General features: G+C 37.1%; 1 protein-coding gene across 1 annotated transcript in view; it reads left to right on the top strand.

Annotated features, from left to right (window-relative positions):
* The first annotated feature begins 1,790 nt into the window (after window positions 1–1,790).
* The window catches only part of C2CD6 (C2 calcium dependent domain containing 6), a 138,437-nt gene continuing 118,633 nt past the window's right edge, over window positions 1,791–21,594 (top strand). The window contains 2 exon segments of the mRNA XM_060015396.1: window positions 1,791–2,033; window positions 21,201–21,287. Of these exon segments, the coding sequence (XP_059871379.1) occupies window positions 1,797–2,033; window positions 21,201–21,287 (324 nt within the window). The 5' untranslated portion in view covers window positions 1,791–1,796.

Consider the following 21,594-nt stretch of genomic DNA (forward strand, 5'->3'; position numbering starts at 1 on the left):
AATTTTGTAATTTCAGTAATGTTATAAGTTGAATCGTACAGTGTGTAATCTTTTGGGATTAGCTTCTTTCTGCTCAGCGCATTCCCTGGAGATTAACCCACGTTGTATGGCCATAGTTCATTCCTTTTTATTGCAAAGCCATGATCCAAGGTATGTATTGAAGTTTAACCACTTACCTGTCGAAGGACATCTGAGCTGATTCCACTTTTTGACTATTATGAACAAAGCTGCTGTGAACATTTGTGTATAGCTTTTTGAGTGAATGTGAGTTTTCATTTCTCTGGGATAGACACCCTGGAGTGCAATTGCTGGGTTGTATGGTAGTTCCATGCTTAGTTTTTTAAAGAAATTACCAAACTCTTTTCAGAGAGGCCATACCATTCTACATTCCCCCGTGATATTTTGTGTGTGTGTGTGTGTGTGTGTGTGTGTGTGTGTGTGTATGAAGAATCCAAACCAGTTTTTAAAAATAGTCCCACCTACATTTTTATTTGTTTGATTTTTTTTACCCGTAAAAGTATCATTGAGTTTGTTTCTCTACCTCCTGAATTTCCTGTAGACTGGAGGTTAGGGCTAGAGGTTTGATTAAAGTTAGGTTAGATTTTTGTTGTTGCATCACATGAACCCTAAGGAAGTCAGAGTGTGCTGGTGGACAGCAAGTCTCTTTGAACAGTGATTAAACACGACACAGCACAGACTCAGAATGACAGCAAACATGTATCAAGGGCATTGGGGTATTGTGCCATGAACCCTGAAGAGTGAAAGGTGAGGATCAGATTCCTGCCCCCAAAGAACTCTATCTTTTGAAATTAACAACTAATTCTAATAGTGTGAGCCCACTAATAGGGATATGCCAAGTAGCAGCTTGGAGACAGCAATTAATTCTGCTTTGGGGGTATGTGTATGGGGTTATAAAACTTAAGGCTGAACTCTGAGGTGGCCTTTGAATAAAAGAAAAATAGATTCCATATAGAATGGCCATAAGTAATGATCCTGAGGTGTAAAGGGCATTTTGGAGTCCCTGGTTTTACATATTATGGAATTATAATTTTGTGGCCAATAAAGAAACTCTGAAAGTTTGTATGCTTTAAAAGGTAAGCTGTATTAACACTGGAGCAGTGGAAAGAGTGGATGACAGCAGGCCAGGAGACCCATGAGTAAACCATTCCAGGCATCTGTGTGTGAGATGTCCTAGACGAGGTGCCACAGAGAGAAAGAGTAGGGTTCAGATATTTAGGGTTAGAATTCAAAACTGTGTCTGAAGTTTTAAGCTTTTGTGGATATGACATTGCTACATTAACTACGTTTGGAACATATTAGAGGTCTGAGAGGGAAGATGAATATTAACGTGTTGTGTTATGAGTCTATGGGACAGTCGAGTAAAGATGTCCACGTAGACTGTTGGAAATATAACATCTGGAGCGCAGGGGATAGTGTAAGGAGGTGTAGGGAGAAGAGGGCTTATGATGGGTTAAGGGGCAGGCAAGAAACGAACCAAGTTCAATCCCCGTGCTGAGGAGCCTTGTTGTCCACAAGCTTGCTCTGACTTCCTTCAAAGGGAGACTTAAACGGCCTGGGCAAGGACTTGCCGCTGACCCTGCAGGCTCGCTTAACTAGCACGCCCCCAAAGCTAGCCTGGGGCAGAAGCCTGGCGCGAACGTGTGGGTCACGCGGGGCGCCGGTGGGTTGCTGCGTGCACAGGAAAAGCGTGGGAAAGGCGGGGAGAGGGCTGCGCCTGCGCAGTAGCAGGTCGTCGGTTGGTTAGTGCGCAGACCTGCCCAGCTGCGGATGGAGGGATGGAGCCGCCCCGAGACGTGCGCAAGGTTTCCAGCACAGCACATAACCGCAGCGGGCGGGTCCATTCCCTGTACACAGCCCCGATACTTCAGAGGATTCCCCGTATCAACTTGGAAAACACACATGCTAGAGGGTCGGTGTTCTCTTCTGCAACCCGTAACATCCAGGAGCAGGGCAAGACCTTGAATCGGCCCAAAGACGAGGCCAAGGATGGTCCTGGGCACCGGCTGCTGAATGTAAGTGGGGGCCTGGTGGAGGAGTTTGTCCCCTACCAGACCACCTAGAGGGTTGGTAAGGACCAAGGGGTCAATGCGTGCTGATGGGAGGGAGGGAAACATGCGCTCGTTTTGGAGAGCGGTAACACCTGAGGAAAAGTTTACTTGTGGGACCCTGACAGTTATTTAATTGGTCAGAGCCCCGTTTTATTAATTGTTAAGTGAAGACAGTAATTACTACCTACCTTAGAGGGTTGTCTGAAAAACTAAAGGAGGTAGTGATATGAAGGACTTAATACAGTCCAAAGTAAAGAGTTAATAAATGTTAGCTGCTGTCATCATCATCATTATCATCATTGGGAATTCATTTGTATGGTTGAAGGGCTAAACTCCAGAAACCTTAGTTACCTCTGTTTTCAATTCCTGAGGTTCTTACAGATAAACCTGTAGGAGCAAAACTCTATCATATCTGCAAAGTGATTTATTGGCTTCCTGTTCTTAATTAGGTAAATTTGTTTTTGAAATGTGTGAAACTCTTGAGTTTAATTACCATTTAGTGGTACTGCCAGAGCATAGAGGAAATGGAAAAGAGGAATCAAGTTGAAACTCACTTTTTCAAAGTTTGTTAGAGCATTATTAGGAAATTTTACATTCTCTATTGGTCTTAAGTTATTAAAAAATAGTACAGTATTTATCAGGAAACAAATGGTACACAAGAAGGTGATGTACTTTTCTATAAATTTAAGGAGTTGAATTACTTGATGTGTAAAGTACCGTCTTAATTCTAAAAACTTAGAATCTTGACTCACTGTTATGATAAATTGAGAGCATATTAAGGTTTAGCTTTAGGATAATACAAGAAAAAATTGCAGAGTTTGTGTTAAGAGAAGTATGTTTGGAAATCTAGGCCATAGGAGGTGCTTGTTGTATGTCCTCTTAAGGAATTTGGACTTTTATTCTGTAGAATGGTGGTTTCCAATTTTTTTGAGTATGAGGGTACCTTTTTGTTGTTTAAAAAAAGAAATCTCTCCACAATAAAAGTAGCTGGCTCTTTAGTATCTGCTGACTGGGAAAATCTATAATGATAAAAAAGCTACCATGTGGCAGTGTTGTTGATGGAATTTGCTAATAGATAAAACAGCATCTACATACATTCAAAAAGAGTAGGGCACATATATGCAAGGTACATTGTTTACCCGAGTTTGGTTTCCCAAATTATTTGACCATAGAATATTTTAACATTTTGGTAGAACAGCAAAAAGAATTTAGGAAATTAAATGTGCACTTGGATTTAGTTATAATGATCTCATAAATGAATTCTTTTCAGATACAGATCCAGAGGAATGAGTTTACGTGACGTAGATGTTTATTATACAGTAAACTTAGAGTAATATGATAACTATATGCTATTTAAATTATTATAACAACTACTATAAGATACATGATGTAGATCGTTGAACATGGAATGGATGACCCTCTTCAATTTTGTAAATGCTGTCTATGCATCAGTACACCACAGATGGAACTTATATATTTGGCAAAAGGTCGTCTTTTCTATGACTTCTTGGCGTGTGTGTGTGTGTGTGTGTGTGTGTGTGTGTGTGTGTATGGCACATGATTTCTTGAAAGCGGATTATCATAGGGTAATAAGAACAGCTATATAAATATGTCTGGTATTTTCTGTACAAAATGTTTAGTAATTTCTGTACAAGTTTTTTAAAACTTGGAAACAAATACATCTCTCAGAGATGTCTCACATCTCTCAGTATATTTGGAAAACAGTAATTTGTAGATAGTGCTTAGAACACATTTGATTTCAAGTATATTCAAAGTTGAGAACCACTGCTACAGGTGATAGGAAACGGTTGGTTTTAAGCAGGGGGATGACATGGATCAGATGTGCTTTGCTGAAAAAATAGTTTTGGCTATCAGGATTTAAGGTGAGATTACAGACGTAGTGGGGAGCGAGGCCAATAAAGTAAGATCTCTGAAGGGATGGAAAAGTATGGGCTCTAGAGTACAGGTGGAGGTGTTCTCCGGGGATAGGAAGAAGGGCATCTCTTCATCCAGAGCGGTGCTTATTTTATCTTTGGATCACCGGTGTCCAAACTTTCTGGGGGTGCTTGTTATAACCTAGATTCCTGGACCTCCACCTTAGACCTACTGAATCCAGAAGAGTGGGGGCCTGGGAATATGCTCAGATTTTAAACTATCCCAAGTGATGCTTAGATTCATGCTTGAGAATTACTGCAGATAGAGGAAAAGGCTAGGCATTGATGTGGGGATTATACACTGAGGATGTAGGCTGCAGAAGGAGGCAAGTGGAGCTAGAAGAGTTTATAAACTGGGTGAAAGAGAAAGGAGGTCTCAATGAGATTTTTAAAAGGTTATCAAATGTAAATTACTGAGAGAACTGGAAGGATTAGCTAGAGATAGTGCTCAGATCAAGGGATACTGTAGTTGATGACTTTAGTGAAAATGTGGATAATCTATCCCTCACCTTGACATCAGTTCTTTGAATGGCCTTAATTCCTTTCAGCAGCTTACTGCAATTCTACATCTTGGACCTTGCCTTCACTCTGAGTTTCACCTCCCAAATCCTGAAATCTGTTATGTTATTTCCCAATCTCTCATTATTTACTTTGAAATATGTATCAAGCTTTGTGCTAGACACTGAGGATACAACGGTGATCAAGACAGGCAAAGCACCTTCCCTTGGAAGCTAACATTTGAATTGTAGAGACAGTTACAGATTAGGCTGTTGTTCTAAGGAAATAAAAGGGCACTATGATAGAGAATCATTGTGGAGGGACAGATAGGACTTTGGATAGGCGATCAGAGAAGGCCTCTGAGGAGGTGGCTTTTAAGTGAAAACCTGAAAATGAGAAGAAGCTAGCCATTTAAAGAGTGGGGAGATGGAGGCGGAGAGCATACGAATAAACAAGTGTGAAGTTTCTATAGCTTGGACTGTTCATGGAGCATAGTGAATGAGAGGGAGAGTAGCATGAAATGAGGCCATAACATATCTTTTTGTATGTTTAAAGTCCCTTTTAAAATCTTTTTTTTTTTTTTTTTTGGTGAATTGCCCATTTGAGTCATTTTCCTATCATTTTTCTTTTCCCCCTCAGTTTTTCAAAAGTTCTTTATTGGGGTTATTAGATCTGCATCTGTGATACGTGTTACAAATATTTTCTCACAATTCAACAGTTGTCTTTTGACTTTTATGGTACTTTTTGCCATGCAAAAGATTCTTAATTTTATGAGGTCAAGTTTATAATCTTTTATTGCATCTGAATTTTGTGTCTTAGTTAAAAACTATTTACATATGCCCAGGTCATGAAGGAATTTACCTATTTTGCCTTCTTGTACTTGCGTATCATTTTTACATTTAGATTCCTGATTTATTTGGACTGTGTGGTATGAGGTCTGGATTTAATTTTTTTTCTTTTCCCAAATGGATGTCTCAACACCATCTATTTTTTAAAAAATCCATCTTTGCCCTAGTGTTTTGAGATGCCACCTGTATACATAAGTTTTATACATAAGCTACCACATGTATTTGGTTTTTTCTGGACTTCCTATTCTATTCCATTGCTGTTTATCAGTTCATGTACCAAGACCATATTACTTTTTTAAGCAAAGATATTGACTTTGTTGCAAGAATCTTTAACATGCTAAATGCCCTATGAATATTGAAGAAGGGAATATGGAATACAGCATTTCCCAAAGTCAGTCATTTTTAGAAAGCATTTCAAGTATTTCATGAATACACCTTGGGAAAAGTACTGAAGACCATACTATTTTATTTTAAAGACTTACAGTGTGTTTTAATGTCTGGTAAGACTGGTTCCCCACCCCTCCCCCTGCCCTTGTAGATTTCTTTTCCAATGATTTCCTGACTATTCTCACTTTTTTTTTTTTTTTTTTTTTTTGCGGTACGCGGGCCTCTCACTGTTGTGGCCCTTCCCGTTGCAGAGCACAGGCTCCGGACACTCAGGCTCAGCGGCCATGGCTCACGGGCCCAGCTGCTCCGCGGCATGTGGGATCTTCCCAGACCGGGGCACAAACCCGTGTCCCCTGCATCGTCAGGCAGACTCTCAACCACTGTGCCACCAGGGAAGCCCTATTCTCACTTTTAATAAAAACACTTTATTATTAACTTGTTTATCTCAACAAGGAAGCTTGTTCTTTTAAAAATAAAGATTGCATTAAATTGATGTTAGGTAGAACTGACATCTTTATGATGTTGACCTGTCCTATCCAAGAACAAAGAGATGTCTTTTCATTATTCAAGTCTACTTTTGTGACTTTCAGAAGTGTTTTAAAGTTTTCCTCGTAAGAGTTTTGCACACTTGTTGTTAAGATTGTTCCTAAAGTGGGGCTTTTTCTACTTTATATCCTCTAATTATTTATGTATATTAAGGCTGTTGATTTCTGTATGTTAAGTTCATGTCCTTCTTCTTTGTTTAATTTTTTTAAACATTTGAGTTAGTATTGTTATTAATCTCTAGGATTTTAGATATACTATCAGATCATCTTCAATTAGAGATAGTTTTACTTCTTTTTTTCCAATTCTCTTGCCTTTAGTTGATTTCTCCTACCTAACTGCTTTGACTCATGCCACCAGTAACATGTTGAATAGTAGTGGAGACAGTAGGCAACCTTGCCTCGTTCCTGATCTTTGTAAATACCTCCAATGTTTCCCCACCAAATGAAATAGTAGCTTCAAGACTGGCTTAATTCCTATTTTCTTGAGTGTTTTAACAGGAAAGGGTGTTGAATTTTGTCAGAGGCCATTTAAACATGTATGGAGATAATTGCATAATTCTTCTCCTTACTTCTGTTGATGTGGTGTTTTATATTAATAAATTTCCTAATATTGAACCAACTTACATTCCTAGAATTAATCCCACTTGGTTATTGCATATTATTTTCTTTGTGGTGCTGGATATTCTGTTTTTATTATTTTGTTTAGTATCTTTGTATCAATATTTATGTTATATTCATCTATAATTTTCTTTATGGGTTTAGGTATCAGTGCTATGCTTCATAAAAAAATAAGAAAATTTTCTTTAGTGGTGCCATGGGATACCTAGTTTTTGAATTTGGTAGAATTCCCTGTGAAACCACCTGGTCCTGGCACTTTTTTGTGGTGATAGCTCGTTGCTAGCTTCCTTCTATTTCTTTTATGGAAAGTGGTCTGTTTGAACTGTTTACCACTAACAGGATCAATTTTGTTAAATGGTATTTCCTTAGGAAATTATACATTTCATTTAGGTTTTAAAATATATTTGCAGGTCTGCAAATAGTCTTTTATGATTTTTCAAAAGTCTTGTCCTTTCCTATTTGCATTTTATCCCCATATACTGATTAAGTTAGCTAGTGGTTTGTATATTTTGTAGGCTCTGTAGATCAGTTTGGGAATTGATTTCTTAACAGTATTGAATCTTTCTAGCCAAGAACATGGAATGTTTTCCATTCATTTAGATCTTTAATTTCACTCAGGAATGTTTTGTAGTTTTCATTGTACTAGTCACATTTCTTCTTTTAAATTTACTCCTAAGTATTTTATTATTTTGCTGCTATTTCTAATGTAATTGTTTTCTTAATTTCATTTCCAGGTTGTTCATTGCTATTATATGGAAATGCAATTGATTTTTATATTTTGTCCTTGTATCCTGAGACCTTGATGAACTCATTTATTAGTTCTAGTAGTTTCTTTCTTCTTCTTCTTTTTTTTAGTGGATTTCTTAGGAATTTCTATATACAGAATTTGTCACCTGCAAATAAAGACATTTTTACTTCTTTCTTTCAAATCTGGATACTTTTTATTTCTTTTTCTTATCTGACTGCACTGGTTAGAACCTTTAGTATAATGTTGATTAAAAGTAGAGAGAGTGAACACTCTTGCCTTACTGATATTAAGGGGAAAACATTCAGCCTTTCACCATTGAGTACGATGTTGAAGAATTTCCCATCTATTCCTAGTCTGTTCAGAGTTTTTTATTAAAAATACATTTTGGATTTTGTCAAATACATTTTCTGCATCTAGTGAAATGATCATGTGATTTTTGTCCTTTACTGGACACATTTATTAATGTGGCTTTTTACATTAATTTTATTACATTGATTTTCAGATGGAAAAATCCCACTTTGTCATAGTATATGGACCTTTTTAATATGTTGTTGAGTTTAGTTTACTAATATTTTGTGGTGGATTTTTACCTCTGTATTCGTAAGGGATAATGATTTGTTGTTTTCTCATCTTGTGATGTCTGTCTGGCTTTGGTATTAATGTAATACTGACATCATAGAATAACTTGGGAAGTGTTCTTTCCTCTTCTTTTTATTTTTTTTCCCTGAGTTTGTGAAGGATTGTTATTATTTCTTAAGTATTCTATAGAATTCACCAGTGAAACAATCTGGGTCTAAGTTTTTTTGTTTTTGTTTTGATTTGCTTGGTAGGAAGAGCTTTAATTACTAACTAAATTTCTTTAGCTGTTATAGGTCTTTCTTCTTGACTCAGTTTTGGTAATATGTGTAAGAATTTTTCCATTTAATCTAAATTGTCTAATTTGTTAGCATAAAACCGTTTATAGCTGTCAGTAGTTATCTTATATGGCAATAAACTTTGGAGATGCAGTGAAGTTTAGGATTTTGTGATGGGCAGATTATCTTGGATTATCTGATGGGCCCTACGTGTAATCACAAATGTTCTTATAAGAGAGAAGTAGAGGGAGATTTGGACACACTCAGAAGAGAAGCCAGTGTGATCACAAAGGTAGAGATTGGAGTGATGTGACCACAAGCCAAGGAACACTGGCCAGTCACCAAAAGCTGGAAGAGACAAGAATGGATTTTTCCTTAGAGCCTCTAGAGGAATTATTGTGCTGCTGACGTCTGATTTTGGCCCAGGGGGACTGATATTAGACTTCTGGCCCTCACAACTGTGAAAGAATAAATTTTTGTTGTTTAAGCTACCAAGTTTGTGGTGATTTTTTTCTTTTTTTGCGGTATGCGGGCCTCTCACTGTTGTGGCCTCTCCTGATGCAGAGCACAGGCTCCGGACGCGCAGGTTCAGCGGCCATGGCTCACGGGCCCAGCCGCTCCGCGGCATGTGGGATCTTCCCGGACCGGGGCACGAACCGGTGTCCCCTGCATCGTCAGGCGGACTCTCAACTACTGTGCCACCAGGGAAGCCCCTAGTTTAGTATTCGTTTTTTTTTTTTTTTTTAAGTTTTGAATTTTATTTATTTTTTTATACAACAGGTTCTTATTAGTCATCAATTTTATACACGTCAGTGTATACATGTCAATCCCAATCGCCCAATTCATCACACCACCATGCCCACCCCACCCCCGTGGCTTTCCCCCCTTGGTGTCCGTACGTTTGTTCTCTACATCTGTGTCTCAACTTCTGCCCTGCAAACCGGTTCATCTGTACCATTTTTCTAGGTTCCACATACGTGCATTAATATACGATATTTGTTTTTCTCTTTCTGACTTACTTCACTGTATGACAGTCTCTAGATCCATCCACGTCTCAACAAATGACCCAATTTCGTTGCTTTTTATGGCCGAGTAATATTCCATTGTATATGTGTACCACATCTTCTTTATCCATTTGTCTGTCGATGGGCATTTAGGTTGCTTCCATGACCTGGCTATTGTAAATACTGCTGCAGTGAACACTGGGGTGCATGTGTCTTTTTGAATTATGGTTTTCTCTGGGTATATGCCCAGTAGTGGGATTGCTGGATCATATGGTAATTCTATTTTTAGTTTTGTAAGGAACCTCCATACTGTTCTCCATAGTGGCTGTATCAATTTACATTCCCACCAGCAGTGCAAGAGGGTTCCCTTTTCTCCACACCCTCTCCAGCATTTGTTGTTTGTAGATTTTCTGATGATGCCCATTCTAACTGGTGTGAGGTGATACCTCATTGTAGTTTTGATTTGCATTTCTCTAATAATTAGTGATGTTGAGCAGCTTTTCATGTGCTTCTTGGCCATCTGTATGTCTTCTATGGAGAAATGTCTATTTAGGTCTTCTGCCCATTTTTGGATTGGGTACTTTGTTTTTTTAATATTGAGCTGCATGAGCTGTTTATATATTTTGGAGATTAATCCTCTGTCGATTCATTTGCAAATATTTTCTCCCATTCTGAGGGTTGTCTTTCCATCTTCTTTGTAGTTTCCTTTGCTGTGCAAAAGCTTTTAAGTTTCATTAGCTCTCATTTGTTTATTTTTGTTTTTATTTCCATGACTCTAGGAGGTGGATCAAAAAAGATCTTGCTGTGATTTATGTCAAAGAGTGTTCTTCTTGTGTTTTCCTCTAAGAGTTTTATAGTGTCCGGTCTTACATTTAGGTCTCGAATCCACTTTGAGTTTATTTTTGTGTATGGTGTTAGGAAGAGTTCTAATTTCATTCTTTTACATGTAGCTGTCCAGTTTTCCCATCACCACTTATTGAAGAGGCTGTCTTTTATCCATTGTATATCCTTGCCTCCTTTGTCATAGATTAGTTGACCATAGGTGCGTGGGTTTATCTCTGGGCATTCTATCTTGTTCCATTGATCTATGTTTCTGTTTTTGTGCCAGTACCATATTGTCTTGATGACTGTAGCTTTATAGTATAGTCTGAAGTCAGGAAGTCGGATTCCTCCAGCTCCGTTTTTCTTTCTCAAGAGTGCTTTGGCTATTCGGGGTCTTTTGTGTCTCCATACAAATTTTAAGATTTTTTGTTCTAGTTCCATAAAAATGCCATTGGTAATTTGATAGAGATTGCATTGAATATGTAGATTGCTTTGAGTAGTATAGTCATTTTCACAATATTGATTCTTCCAATCCAAGAACATGTTATATTTCTCCATCTGTTGGTATCATCTTTAATTTCTTTCATCAGTGTCTTATAGTTTTCTGCATAGAGGTCTTTTGTCTTCTTAGATTTATGCCTAGGTATTTTATTCTTTTTGTTGCAGTGGTAAATGGGAGTGTTTCCTTAATTTCTCTTTCAGATTTTTCATCATTAGTGTATAGGAATGCAAGAGATTTATGTGCATTAATTTTGTATCCTGCCACTTTACCAAATTCATTGATTAGCTCTAGTAGTTTTCTGGTGGCATCTTTGGGATTCTCTATGTATAGTATCATGTCATCTGCAAACAGTGACAGTTTTACTTCTTCTTTTCCAATTTGTATTCCTTTTATTTCTTTTTCTTCTCTAATTGCCATGGCTAGGACTTCCAAAACTATGTTGAATAATAGTGGTGAGAGTGGACATCCTTGTCTTGTTCCTGATCTTAGAGGAAATGCTTTCAGGTTTTCACCATTGAGAATGATGTTTGCTGTGGGTTTGTCGTATATGGCCTCTATTATGTTGAGGTAGTTTCCCTCTTTGCCCACTTTTTGGAGAGTTTTTATCATAAATGGGTGTTGAATTTTGTCAAAAGCTTTTTCTGCATCTATTGAGATGATAATATGGTTTTTATTCTTCAATTTGTTAATATGGTGTATCACATTGATTGATTTGCGTATATTGAAGAATCCTTGCATCTCTGGGATAAATCCCACTTGATCATGGTGTATGATCCTTTTAACGTGTAATTGGATTCTGTTTGCTGGTATTTTGTTGAGGATTTTTGCATCTATGTTCATCAGTGATATTGGTCTGTAATTTTCTTTTTTTGTAGTATCTTTGTCTGGTTTTGGTATCAGGGTGATGGTGACCTCATAGAATGAGTTTGGGACTGTTCCTTCCTCTGCAATATTTTGGAAGAATTTGAGAAGGATGGGTGTTAGCTCTTCTCTAAATGTTTGATAGAACTCATCTGTGAAGCCATCTGGTCCTGGATTTTTGTTTGTTGGAAGATTTTTAATCACAGTTTCAATTTCATTACTTGTGATTGGTCTGTCCATATTTTCTACTTCTTCCTGGTTCAGTCTTGGAAGGTTGTGCATTTCTAAGAATTTGTCCATTTCTTCCAGGTTGTCCATTTTATTGACATGTAGTTGCTTGTAGTAATCTCTCATGGTCCTTTGTATTTCTGCAGTGTGAGTTGTTACCTTTCCTTTTCCATTTCTAATTCTATTGTTTTGAATCTTCTCCCTTTTTTTCTTGATGAGTCTGGTTAATGTTTTATCAATTTTGTTTATCTTCTCAAAGAAGGTATTTGATCTTTGCTTTATTGATCTTTGCTATCCTTTCCTTCATTTCTTTTTCTTTTATTTCTGATCTGATCTTTATGATTTCTTTCCTTCTGCTAACTTTGGGGATTTTTTTGTTCTTCTTTCTCTAATTGCTTTAAGTGTAAGGTTAGGTTGTTTATTTGAGATGTTTCCTGTTTCTTAAGGTAGGATTGTATTGCTATAAACTTCCCTCTTAGAACCTGTTTTGCTGCATCCCATAGGTTGTGCATCATCGTGTTTTCACTGTCATTTGTCTCTAGGTATTTTTTGATTTCCTCATTGATTTCTTCAGTGATCTCTTGGTTATTAAGTAGTGTATTGTTTAGCCGTCATGTGTTTTAATTTTTTACAGATTTTTTCCTGTAATTGATATCTAGTCTCATAGCATTGTGGTCGAAAAAGATACTTGGTACAATTTCAATTTCCTTAAATTTACCAAGACTTGATTTGTGACCCAAGATATGATCTATCCTGGAGAATGTTCCATGAGCACTTGAGAAGAAAGTGTATTCTGTTGTTTTTGGATGGAATGTCCTCTAAATATCAATTAAGTACATCTTGTTTAATGTATCTTTTAAAGTTTGTGTTTCCTTACTTATTTTCATTTTGGATGATCTGTCCATTGGTGAAAGTGGGGTGTTAAAGTCCCCTACTATGATTGTGTTACTGTTGATTTCCCCTTTTATGGCTGTTAGTATTTGCCTTATGTATTGAGGTGCTCCTATGTTGGGTGCATAAATATTTACAAGTGTTATATCTTTTTCTTGGATTGATCCCATCATCATTATGCAGTGTCCTCCTTTGTCTCTTGTAATAGTCTTTGTTTTAAAGTCTGTTTTGTCTGATATGAGAATTGCTACTCCAGCTTTCTTTTGATTTCCATTTGCATGGAATGTCTTTTTCCATATCTCACTTTCAGTGTGTATGTGTCCCTAGGTCTGAAGTGGGTAAAAGACACTCTCAGCAGCATATATACGGATCTTGTTTTTGTATCCATTCAGCCAGTGTATATCTTTTGGTTGCAGCATTTAATCCACTTACATTTAAGGTAATTATTGATATATATGGTCCTGTTATCATTTGTTAATTGTTTTGGGTTTGTTATTGTAGGGCTTTTCCTTCTCTTGTGTTTCCTGCCTAGAGAAGTTCCTTTGGCATTTGTTGTAAAGCTGGTTTGGTGGTGCTGAATTCTCTTAGCTTTTGCTTGTCTGTAAAGGTTTTAATTTCTCCATCAAATCTGAGTGAGATCCTTGCCGGGTAGAGTAATCTTGGTTGTAGGTTTTTCTCCTTCATCACTTTAAATATGTCCTGCCACTCCCATCTGGCTTGCAGAGTTTCTGCTGAAAGATCAGCTGTTAACCTTATGGGGATTCCCTTGTGTGTTATTTGTTGTTTTTCACTTGCTACTTTTAATATTTTTTCTTTGTATTTAATTTTTGATAGTTTGATTAATATGTGTCCTGGCATGTTTCTCCTTGGATTTAGCCTGTATGGCACTCTCTGTGCTTCCTGGACTTTATTACTATTTCCTTTCCCATATTAGGGAAGTTTTCAATTATAATCTCTTCAAATATTTTCTCAGTTCCTTTCTTTTTCTCTTCTTCTTCTGGGGCCCCTATAATTCGAGTGTTGGTGTGTTTAATGCTGTCCCAGACGTCTCTGAGACTGTCTTCAATTCTTTTCATTCTTTATTCTGGTCTGCAGTAGTTATTTCCACTATTTTATCTTACAGGTCACTTATCTGTTCTTCTGCCTCAGTTATTCTGCTGTTGATCTCTTCTAGAGAATTTTTAATTTCATTTATTGTGTTGTTCATCACTGTTTGTTTGCTCTTTAATTCTTCTAGGTCCTTGTTAAACATTTCTTGTATTTTCTCCATTCTGTTTCCAAGATTTTGGATCATCTTTGCTATCATTATTCTGAATTCTTTTTCAGGTAGACTGCCTATTTCCTCCTCTTTTGTTTGGTCTGATGGGGTTTTGCCTTGCTCCTTCATCTGCTGTGTGTTTCTCTGTCTTCTCATTTTGCTTAAATTACTGTGTTTGGGGTCTCCTTTTCCCAGGCTGCAGGTTTGTAGTTCCCATTGTTTTTGGTGTCTGCCCCCAGTAGCCAAGGTTGATTCAGTGGGTTGTGTAGGCTTCCTGATGGAGGGGACTAGTGCCTGTGTTCTGGTGGATGAGGCCAGATCTTGTCTTTCTGGTGGACAGGTCCCCATCTGGTGGTGTGTTTTGGGGTGTCTGTGGCCTTATTATGATTTTAGGCAGCCTGTCTGCTAATGGGTGGGGTTGTGTTCTTGTCTTGCTAGTTGTTTGGCATAGGGTGTCCAGCACTGTAGCTTTCTGGTCATTGAGTGGAGCTGGGTCTTGCCGTTGAGATGAGATCTCTGTGAGATTTTCGCCGTTTGATATTACGTGGAGCTGGGAGGCCTCTTGTGGACCAGTGTCCTGAACTTGCCTCTCCCACCTCAGAGGCCCAGCCCTGATGCCTGGCTGGAGCACCAAGAGCCTGTCATCCACATGGCTCAGAATAAAAGGGAGCAAAGAAAGAAAGAAAGGAAGAAGAATATAAAATAAAGTTATTAAAATAAAAAATAAAAAAAATTATTAAGAAAAAATTTTTAAGAAGTAATTAAAAAGAAAAAGATAGAACCCTAGGACAAATGGTAAAAGCAAAACTATACAGACAAAATCACACTCAGAAGCATACACATACACACAAAAAGAGAAAAAGGGAAAAATATATATATATCGTTGTTCCCAAAGTCCACCTCCTCAATTTGGGATGATTCGTTGTCTATTCATGTATTCCACAGATGCAGGTACATCAAGTTGATTGTGGAGCTTTAATCCGCTGCTCCTGAGGCTTCTGGGAGAGATTTCCCTTTCTCTTCTTTGTTCTTACAGCCCCCAGGGGCTCAGCTTTGGACTTGGCCCTGCCTCTGCGTGTAGGTCGCCTGAGGGTGTCTGTTCTTCGCTCAGACAGGAGCGGGTTAAAGGAGCAGCTGCTTGGGGGCTCTGGTTCACTCAGGCCGGGGGGAGGGACGGGTACGGAATGCGGGGTGAGCTTGTGGCAGCAGAGGCCGCGTGTAGTTGCACCAGCCTGAGGTGCCAAAGGCAAATGACTCTTAATCTAGAATGTAGGTATCTTTTGAGTTCTATCTTAATTGAATATCTTCTCCCTCTATTTTTAAAACTTTGCCATAAGGAAAAACACTACCCTGAGGGGTAGTTGGTCCTCAGGACCTCAAATCCCTTCTTGGACCATGGGCCAACCAGCCTGTGAGGCTTGTCTGCTCACCCACCGGGGCGGGTGGGGGGCTGGGAGCTGAGCCATTCTATTGTTAATGGATATTTGGGTTGTTTCTGTTTTTTGGCTGTGGTGAGTAATAGTTTGAAACATTCTTGTACATGTTATACATATGCCTACATTCTGTTGGGAATATATCTAGGAATGGAATTTCTGGGTCATTGGTATGTATATGTTCAACTTCAGTACAAAATACCAAAGAGTTTTTCAAAGAAAATATAACAACTTATATTCCCACTGGCAGTGTATTAGAGTTCTAGATACTCCAAATCTTTCCACTTGATAGTGTCAGGCTCTTTATGGTTAGCCATCTGAGGGATGTGTTGTGGTATCTCTTTGTGGTATTAGCTTTCATTTCCCTGATGACTAATGAGGGTATGTTCCCTTCCAAATGATTATTAGCGATCTTATAACTCTTCTGTGAAGTGCCTGTTCAAGTATGTTCCCCATTATTCTGTTGTATTGTCTGCCTTTTTCTTATTAGTTTGTATAAATTTGTATACATTCTAGTTATAGGCCCTTTGTCAATTATACTAAACATGTTGCAAAAATCAGTCAGTGGCTTATGTTTTCACTTTCTTAATGGTGTCTTTTTGATAAGTAGAAGTTACTAAATTTAATGTAGTTTAATGTATCAGACTTTCTTTGTGTTTATTGTTCTTTGTGTTCTGTTTTAGAAATCTGCTACCCCAACGTCATGGAAATATTCTCCTATATTATCTTCTAATTGTTTTTCCTTTCACACTGAGATCTACAAATTCACCTGTGACTGATTTTGTGTGTATATACTGTGAGGTACAAGTCAGGTCTTTTTTCCTCTCTTTTTTCCTTTTGATCTTTTCTTTTTTCTTCTCTTCCTCTCTCTCTTCCTCCTTCCCTCCCTCCCTCCTTCTTTCTTTCTTTCTTTCTTTCTTTCTTTCTTTCTTTCCTTCCTTCCTTCCTTCCTTCCTTCCTTCCTTCCTTCCTTTCCTTCCTTCCTTCCTTTCCTTCCTTCCTTCCTTCCTTCCTTCCTTCCTTTCCTTCCTTCCTTCCTTTCCTTCCTTCCTTCCTTCCTTCCTTCCTTCCTTTCCTTCCTTCCTTCCTTCCTTTCCTTCCTTCCTTTCTTCCTTCCTTCTTTCTTTTGTGTGGAGATTTCTGTTTAACCCAGTTGAGAATGTTTTTGACCCACTATTCTGTGGTTCCATCCTTATCACAAGTGAAGTGTCCATAAATGTGTGGGTCTGTTTCCAGACTCTCTAGTCAGTTTCTTTGGTGCATTTGTCTATCCTTGTACTAATGCCATTAGAGATTAAGAAATAATACCTTTATTTCTTTAATTTTATGTCATCCTGTTTTTCTTCTTTGAGATTGTCTTGGAAAAGCTCATCAGTTTCCATAGGAAGACTTGTTGGGACTTTGATTGCATGAAACTATAGCTTAATTTGAGGAAATGAATTATATATATTTATATAGTATATTTATATATAATATAAACTTATATGTTATATAATATTACGTAATATAAAAATAAAATAATATAATATTTAATATTTATATGTAAGTATGTATACTTATTTACATATAAGCATGTATACTTAAGTATAATATAATTATGTGTAGTATATAAATATGGCATAATATAAACTGTGCCTTGCTTCTTTATGCTTTTACACTTATTTATTTTGACTAGGCTCCTCTCCCCCTAGTTCTTAATTTTTTACTTCTTCAGACCCACTTGAAGTATCATCATCTCTCCTTCCCTAACACTCTTTCTCCTCACTCCCCTTATTTGCCCTGTGTTTAAGAGATAGTTTGTAGGCATCCTGAATGGGGCTTGGTACTGGAATATTAACCTTTGTTCCTCTTTTACTCCAGAGTTGTGAACATTAGTATTTTCAGAGAAGTGGGCAGCCAAATAGGGAACTAAGTATATCAGCTTTATCCAAGGCTTTCTGGTGATGAGTCAAAACTGAAAACTATTGTGGAATTCTTACCTCCATCTCATATTGAAGGCAGTGGAGCTATCAAATGGAGAAAGTGAGCCTCCTTCATTCTGAGCAGACTGTGCCGAGGTGTGCATACACATGGGAACTGGCAGCTTAAAGCCTCCGGAAAGACAGATTTAGGAAAGCAAGGCATAGGCATCTAGATGTGACTTTTTTATTTTTTGTTTTTGTTTTGTTTTTTTGCGGTACGCGGGCCTCTCACTGTTGTGGCCTCTCCCGTTGCGGAGCACAGGCTCCAGACGCGCAGGCTCAGCGGCCATGGCTCACAGGCCCAGCCGCTCCACGGCATGTGGGATCTTCCCGGACCGGGGCACGAACCCGTGTCCCCTGCATTGGCAGGCGGACTCTCAACCACTGCACCACCAGGGAAGCCCTAGATGTGACTTTTTAGCAGTATTCTCCAAATTTCTTTGATTGCACAATCTTATCAATAAAAAACATATGAACATTTATCACCAGTGTTTTATATATTTATTTATATATTACATAAATGTACTGCAATTTACTTAATAAATTCTATAATATACAAAAATTTAAAATGATAAATAAGCAATACTTCTAAAAATGATTTTAATTATATTTTGTTTATTAGTGGTACAAAACTCAATAAGCATCACTGTTTTTGAAAAGCATGATTTTTTTTAATTTTTGAGTTTTACTTTATTTAGAAAAGCATGATTTAATACTTTGTGATGTAGTGATTTGAAGGTCTGGTTCTAAGACAAATTTATTTCAGTATTTGGTTTTTAATGCTGTTGTATTTGAAAAAGGTACCTTTAAAGATTTGAAATTCCAAATGGAAGAGATGCATCTTGGTTGAGCCTAGTAAATCACAGTACTTACTTTTCATTTCTATTATGTTATTCAAAGTTTTTAGCTCACAGTTTTTGAGTAAACTGTTACTTCTCTGATTAATTAGTTCCGGTAAACTCTTTGGAATGCATTGCAGTCTTTTTATATTTACAAGGAAAAATGGTCTGTTAACCTGCTGAAACTCTTCATTTGTGAGATTTTTAAACAAATAAGAAAAGTGTTTTTAAGTTTTTAAAATGTGATACTGTGAGCTTCTAGGGTACTCATAACACATTTGCACACATATAAAATTACATTAGAAGGAGATATTTCCAATAGTTTTTAAGATGTTCTTAACTTGAGTTTATTTCAAAAAGATAGTTATTTTCACACTCATTAAAATGTCACCACCTTACTCTGAAAGGACAGAGAAGTATATATTTTAAAATAGTTGCTAGTTTATATACTACTGACAGTCATCACAGAAAAGTTTAGCAAACTGCAACATTTATCTTTTTATAAAACCAAACTGCATGATGCATCTTTGTGTTTGCCAACTTTTAAAAATGCTTTGCCATGAAATTTCTTGCGATCAGTTCTCATCTATTTGCAAAGTAGACTAAATACTATTCAAGGTAATGTAATTGGTCAACCCATTTAACTAGCAAACGCAATACCCCGAAAGCATGAGGGCACTGATATGAACCCCTCTGAGTGTGAAACTCACACTTTTACTCAGAATATTTGTCTACTGCTTATAGTCATCTCTATGTGCTTACTTTCATATTTGTTAAAGAAGTTGGAAAATTCTAATATTTTCTCCTGCTACTCTAGAGAATAATCTTTGGTCCCTGCTGTGAGTGGTCTTGTTTCATGGGGTCAGAGAACCACACAGTGTGAAAAGGAGTCATTGCTCCTGAGCTTGGGCAGGGAAAAAGATGATTTAAAACATCTCTTTTAGACTTAAGAATTCCATGCACCTGTAGCTTGTACAATGAATGGCAGTGTCTGACCAATCAAATAAATCATTCTTTTTCCACGTATAAGATCTGTGTAGAGAATGAGTAAAGATAAAACTTTCTCTCCTCAGCATTTGTTTTTCTTATAGTGAAACTGTCATTGTTCTGTTACCTGTCTTCAACACCAGCCCGAACTTCTGAAGGGCAGGAACGTCTCAAGCTGGAATCAGCAAAGTGCCAGGCATATAGTCCTGCCAGCACATTAGCGAATGTTAATTGATGTAAGGATAGTGAGCTTGCCATTAGTGCTAGGAGTGGGAGCATCCTAGGAAAAGGTAATCATGTAGGCTAGTAGGTTTTCAAAGAAACTGTGGAATGGGGGAGAGTGGGCCAGAAAGGCCACTGGGGAGGAAGTGCAGAGCAATGTGAGTGAATGTTCAGACTTTAAAATAGAAGTGCCGCGAGGAACTTCTGCTTTGGGGGCCAAAAGCAGCAGAGAGGAAAGGCACAGTGGAATTAACTGAAATTAAAATTCTCTGCAGGTTCAGGAGAAATTCTAGGTGGTATCAGAGGCTTTATGAGACTAGCCTTTAGAAGTTTTGTTCAAGGTTCTAATAGAATTTTGGCAAAGATTTGTTTTGTTCATGCTGCTGCCATTAGAGAGAGCTCTGCTCATATGAGGAAGGAAAAGTAAAAAGGTAAGAAAACGAGGGATTGTTAAGTATAAAATACCAGGTTGTTAAGGATAAATTGAGTATTAGTATTCTAAAGGATTTTTCCCCAATTATTTTGTATTTTTTAAAATGCATATTCAAAGTAGACTTCCATAATAAGATCATTAAAACATTAGAAAATATGAGGTTCCATATTAAATACACATATACTGTCCACAGGTTGATATTTTTGCAACAATTGTTGTTTTGTATTTGCAACAATACAAAAAATACAACAATTTTTGTACAGTAATTGTCATTCAGTTAGCTTAACCTATGATTTAATCATGTATATAAAAAAAAACACATTAAGCCAGTCAGGTGCAGCAATAACAAAGTGATCCAAGATGTATAAAACAAATGTTTTCAGTACACTGAAAGTATTTGTTTTGTACTTTAAAACAAAATTTTCAACATAATAAGGATTTATTACATTTATTACATACTATAAAAATTAAACAAGCGATTCTTGAAAGACACATAACAACAAAGATTCCTGGGAAATTATTGTTTGGAAATAAGGCCATGTTGATTCAAGTTCAGCAAAGGTTGGGAATAAATACAATTCTCCTTTTCAGGTTAGATTTTTAATAGACGGTTTGTTCACTATTCCCCTCACCCTTCCTCTCTTTTCCCCTCCCATCCCTTTCTCTTTACTCTACTATACAAGTCTATATTAAAATGTCTTGTAATTTTTAAACGCTAACCATTATGTGTTGTGACCAGAGCCCTTAAGAACAAAGTTAATTATTAGCCCAGAAATATTAGTTAGTAGGGTTACTCTGGATGAGATCACACAACCAAAAACCAAAAGCCATCTGTTCATTACTCCTTTCCACTGTACCTACTATTCGAAAGGATTAAATTCCAGTTCCTTCAGTGGCTGATAACTGAAGGAATATTGGAATAATTTGCAAGCAGGATTACTGCCATTTGTGGGATACAGGACCTAGTCCACATTAGATTAAGACCATCATTTTTAGTTAACAAGGAGAACTCATTGTTTATGCTATTATGTACTTCTCTCCTCTCTCATAATTCCCTTAATTATTTTATATTTAATTGTACACATTTCGTTTCTCTGCTAATGATAAACTTAGTGAGGCGTTTTCAAGTCATAGAATATAAGTTATAAAATATATAATACCTGATACTAGATGCTCATAAAAGTTTTGTTGAAGTATAATATCTTTTCTAATTATATTCTTCTCTGCCTTATAAAGTCTTAATTTATTTACATTGTAGATGCTGAGAAAAACTCTTAAAGGGTCTGAAAGTAAAGAACTAGAAGTGACACCTGAGGCACCAACTTTGGTGCCATTTGGCGATGTGGTATGTATGACTAAACCTCAATAAACATGTACAAATTATTTTTTATTTCATATGAAAACTATTTAATGTCAAAAAGCATGTGTAGAAAATGGTCCTCTCTGATAAACATACTCATGAATTTTTCATTTTTATGAGTCAGAAAAGCATTCTAATAATCACTGAAATTTTGGAAAACATCCTGATTCACAGAAAAAATGTCTCTGCTAGGGATTCCCAAACGCTAGTTACATCAGAATTACCTGGGATACTTTTTTAAAACATTGATTCTTGGGCCCCACTTAAGATCCGCTAACTTAGAAACTGAGAA

The sequence above is a fragment of the Delphinus delphis genome, chromosome 7 (genome assembly GCF_949987515.2).
Source record: "Delphinus delphis chromosome 7, mDelDel1.2, whole genome shotgun sequence".
NCBI classification, from domain to species: domain Eukaryota; kingdom Metazoa; phylum Chordata; class Mammalia; order Artiodactyla; family Delphinidae; genus Delphinus; species Delphinus delphis.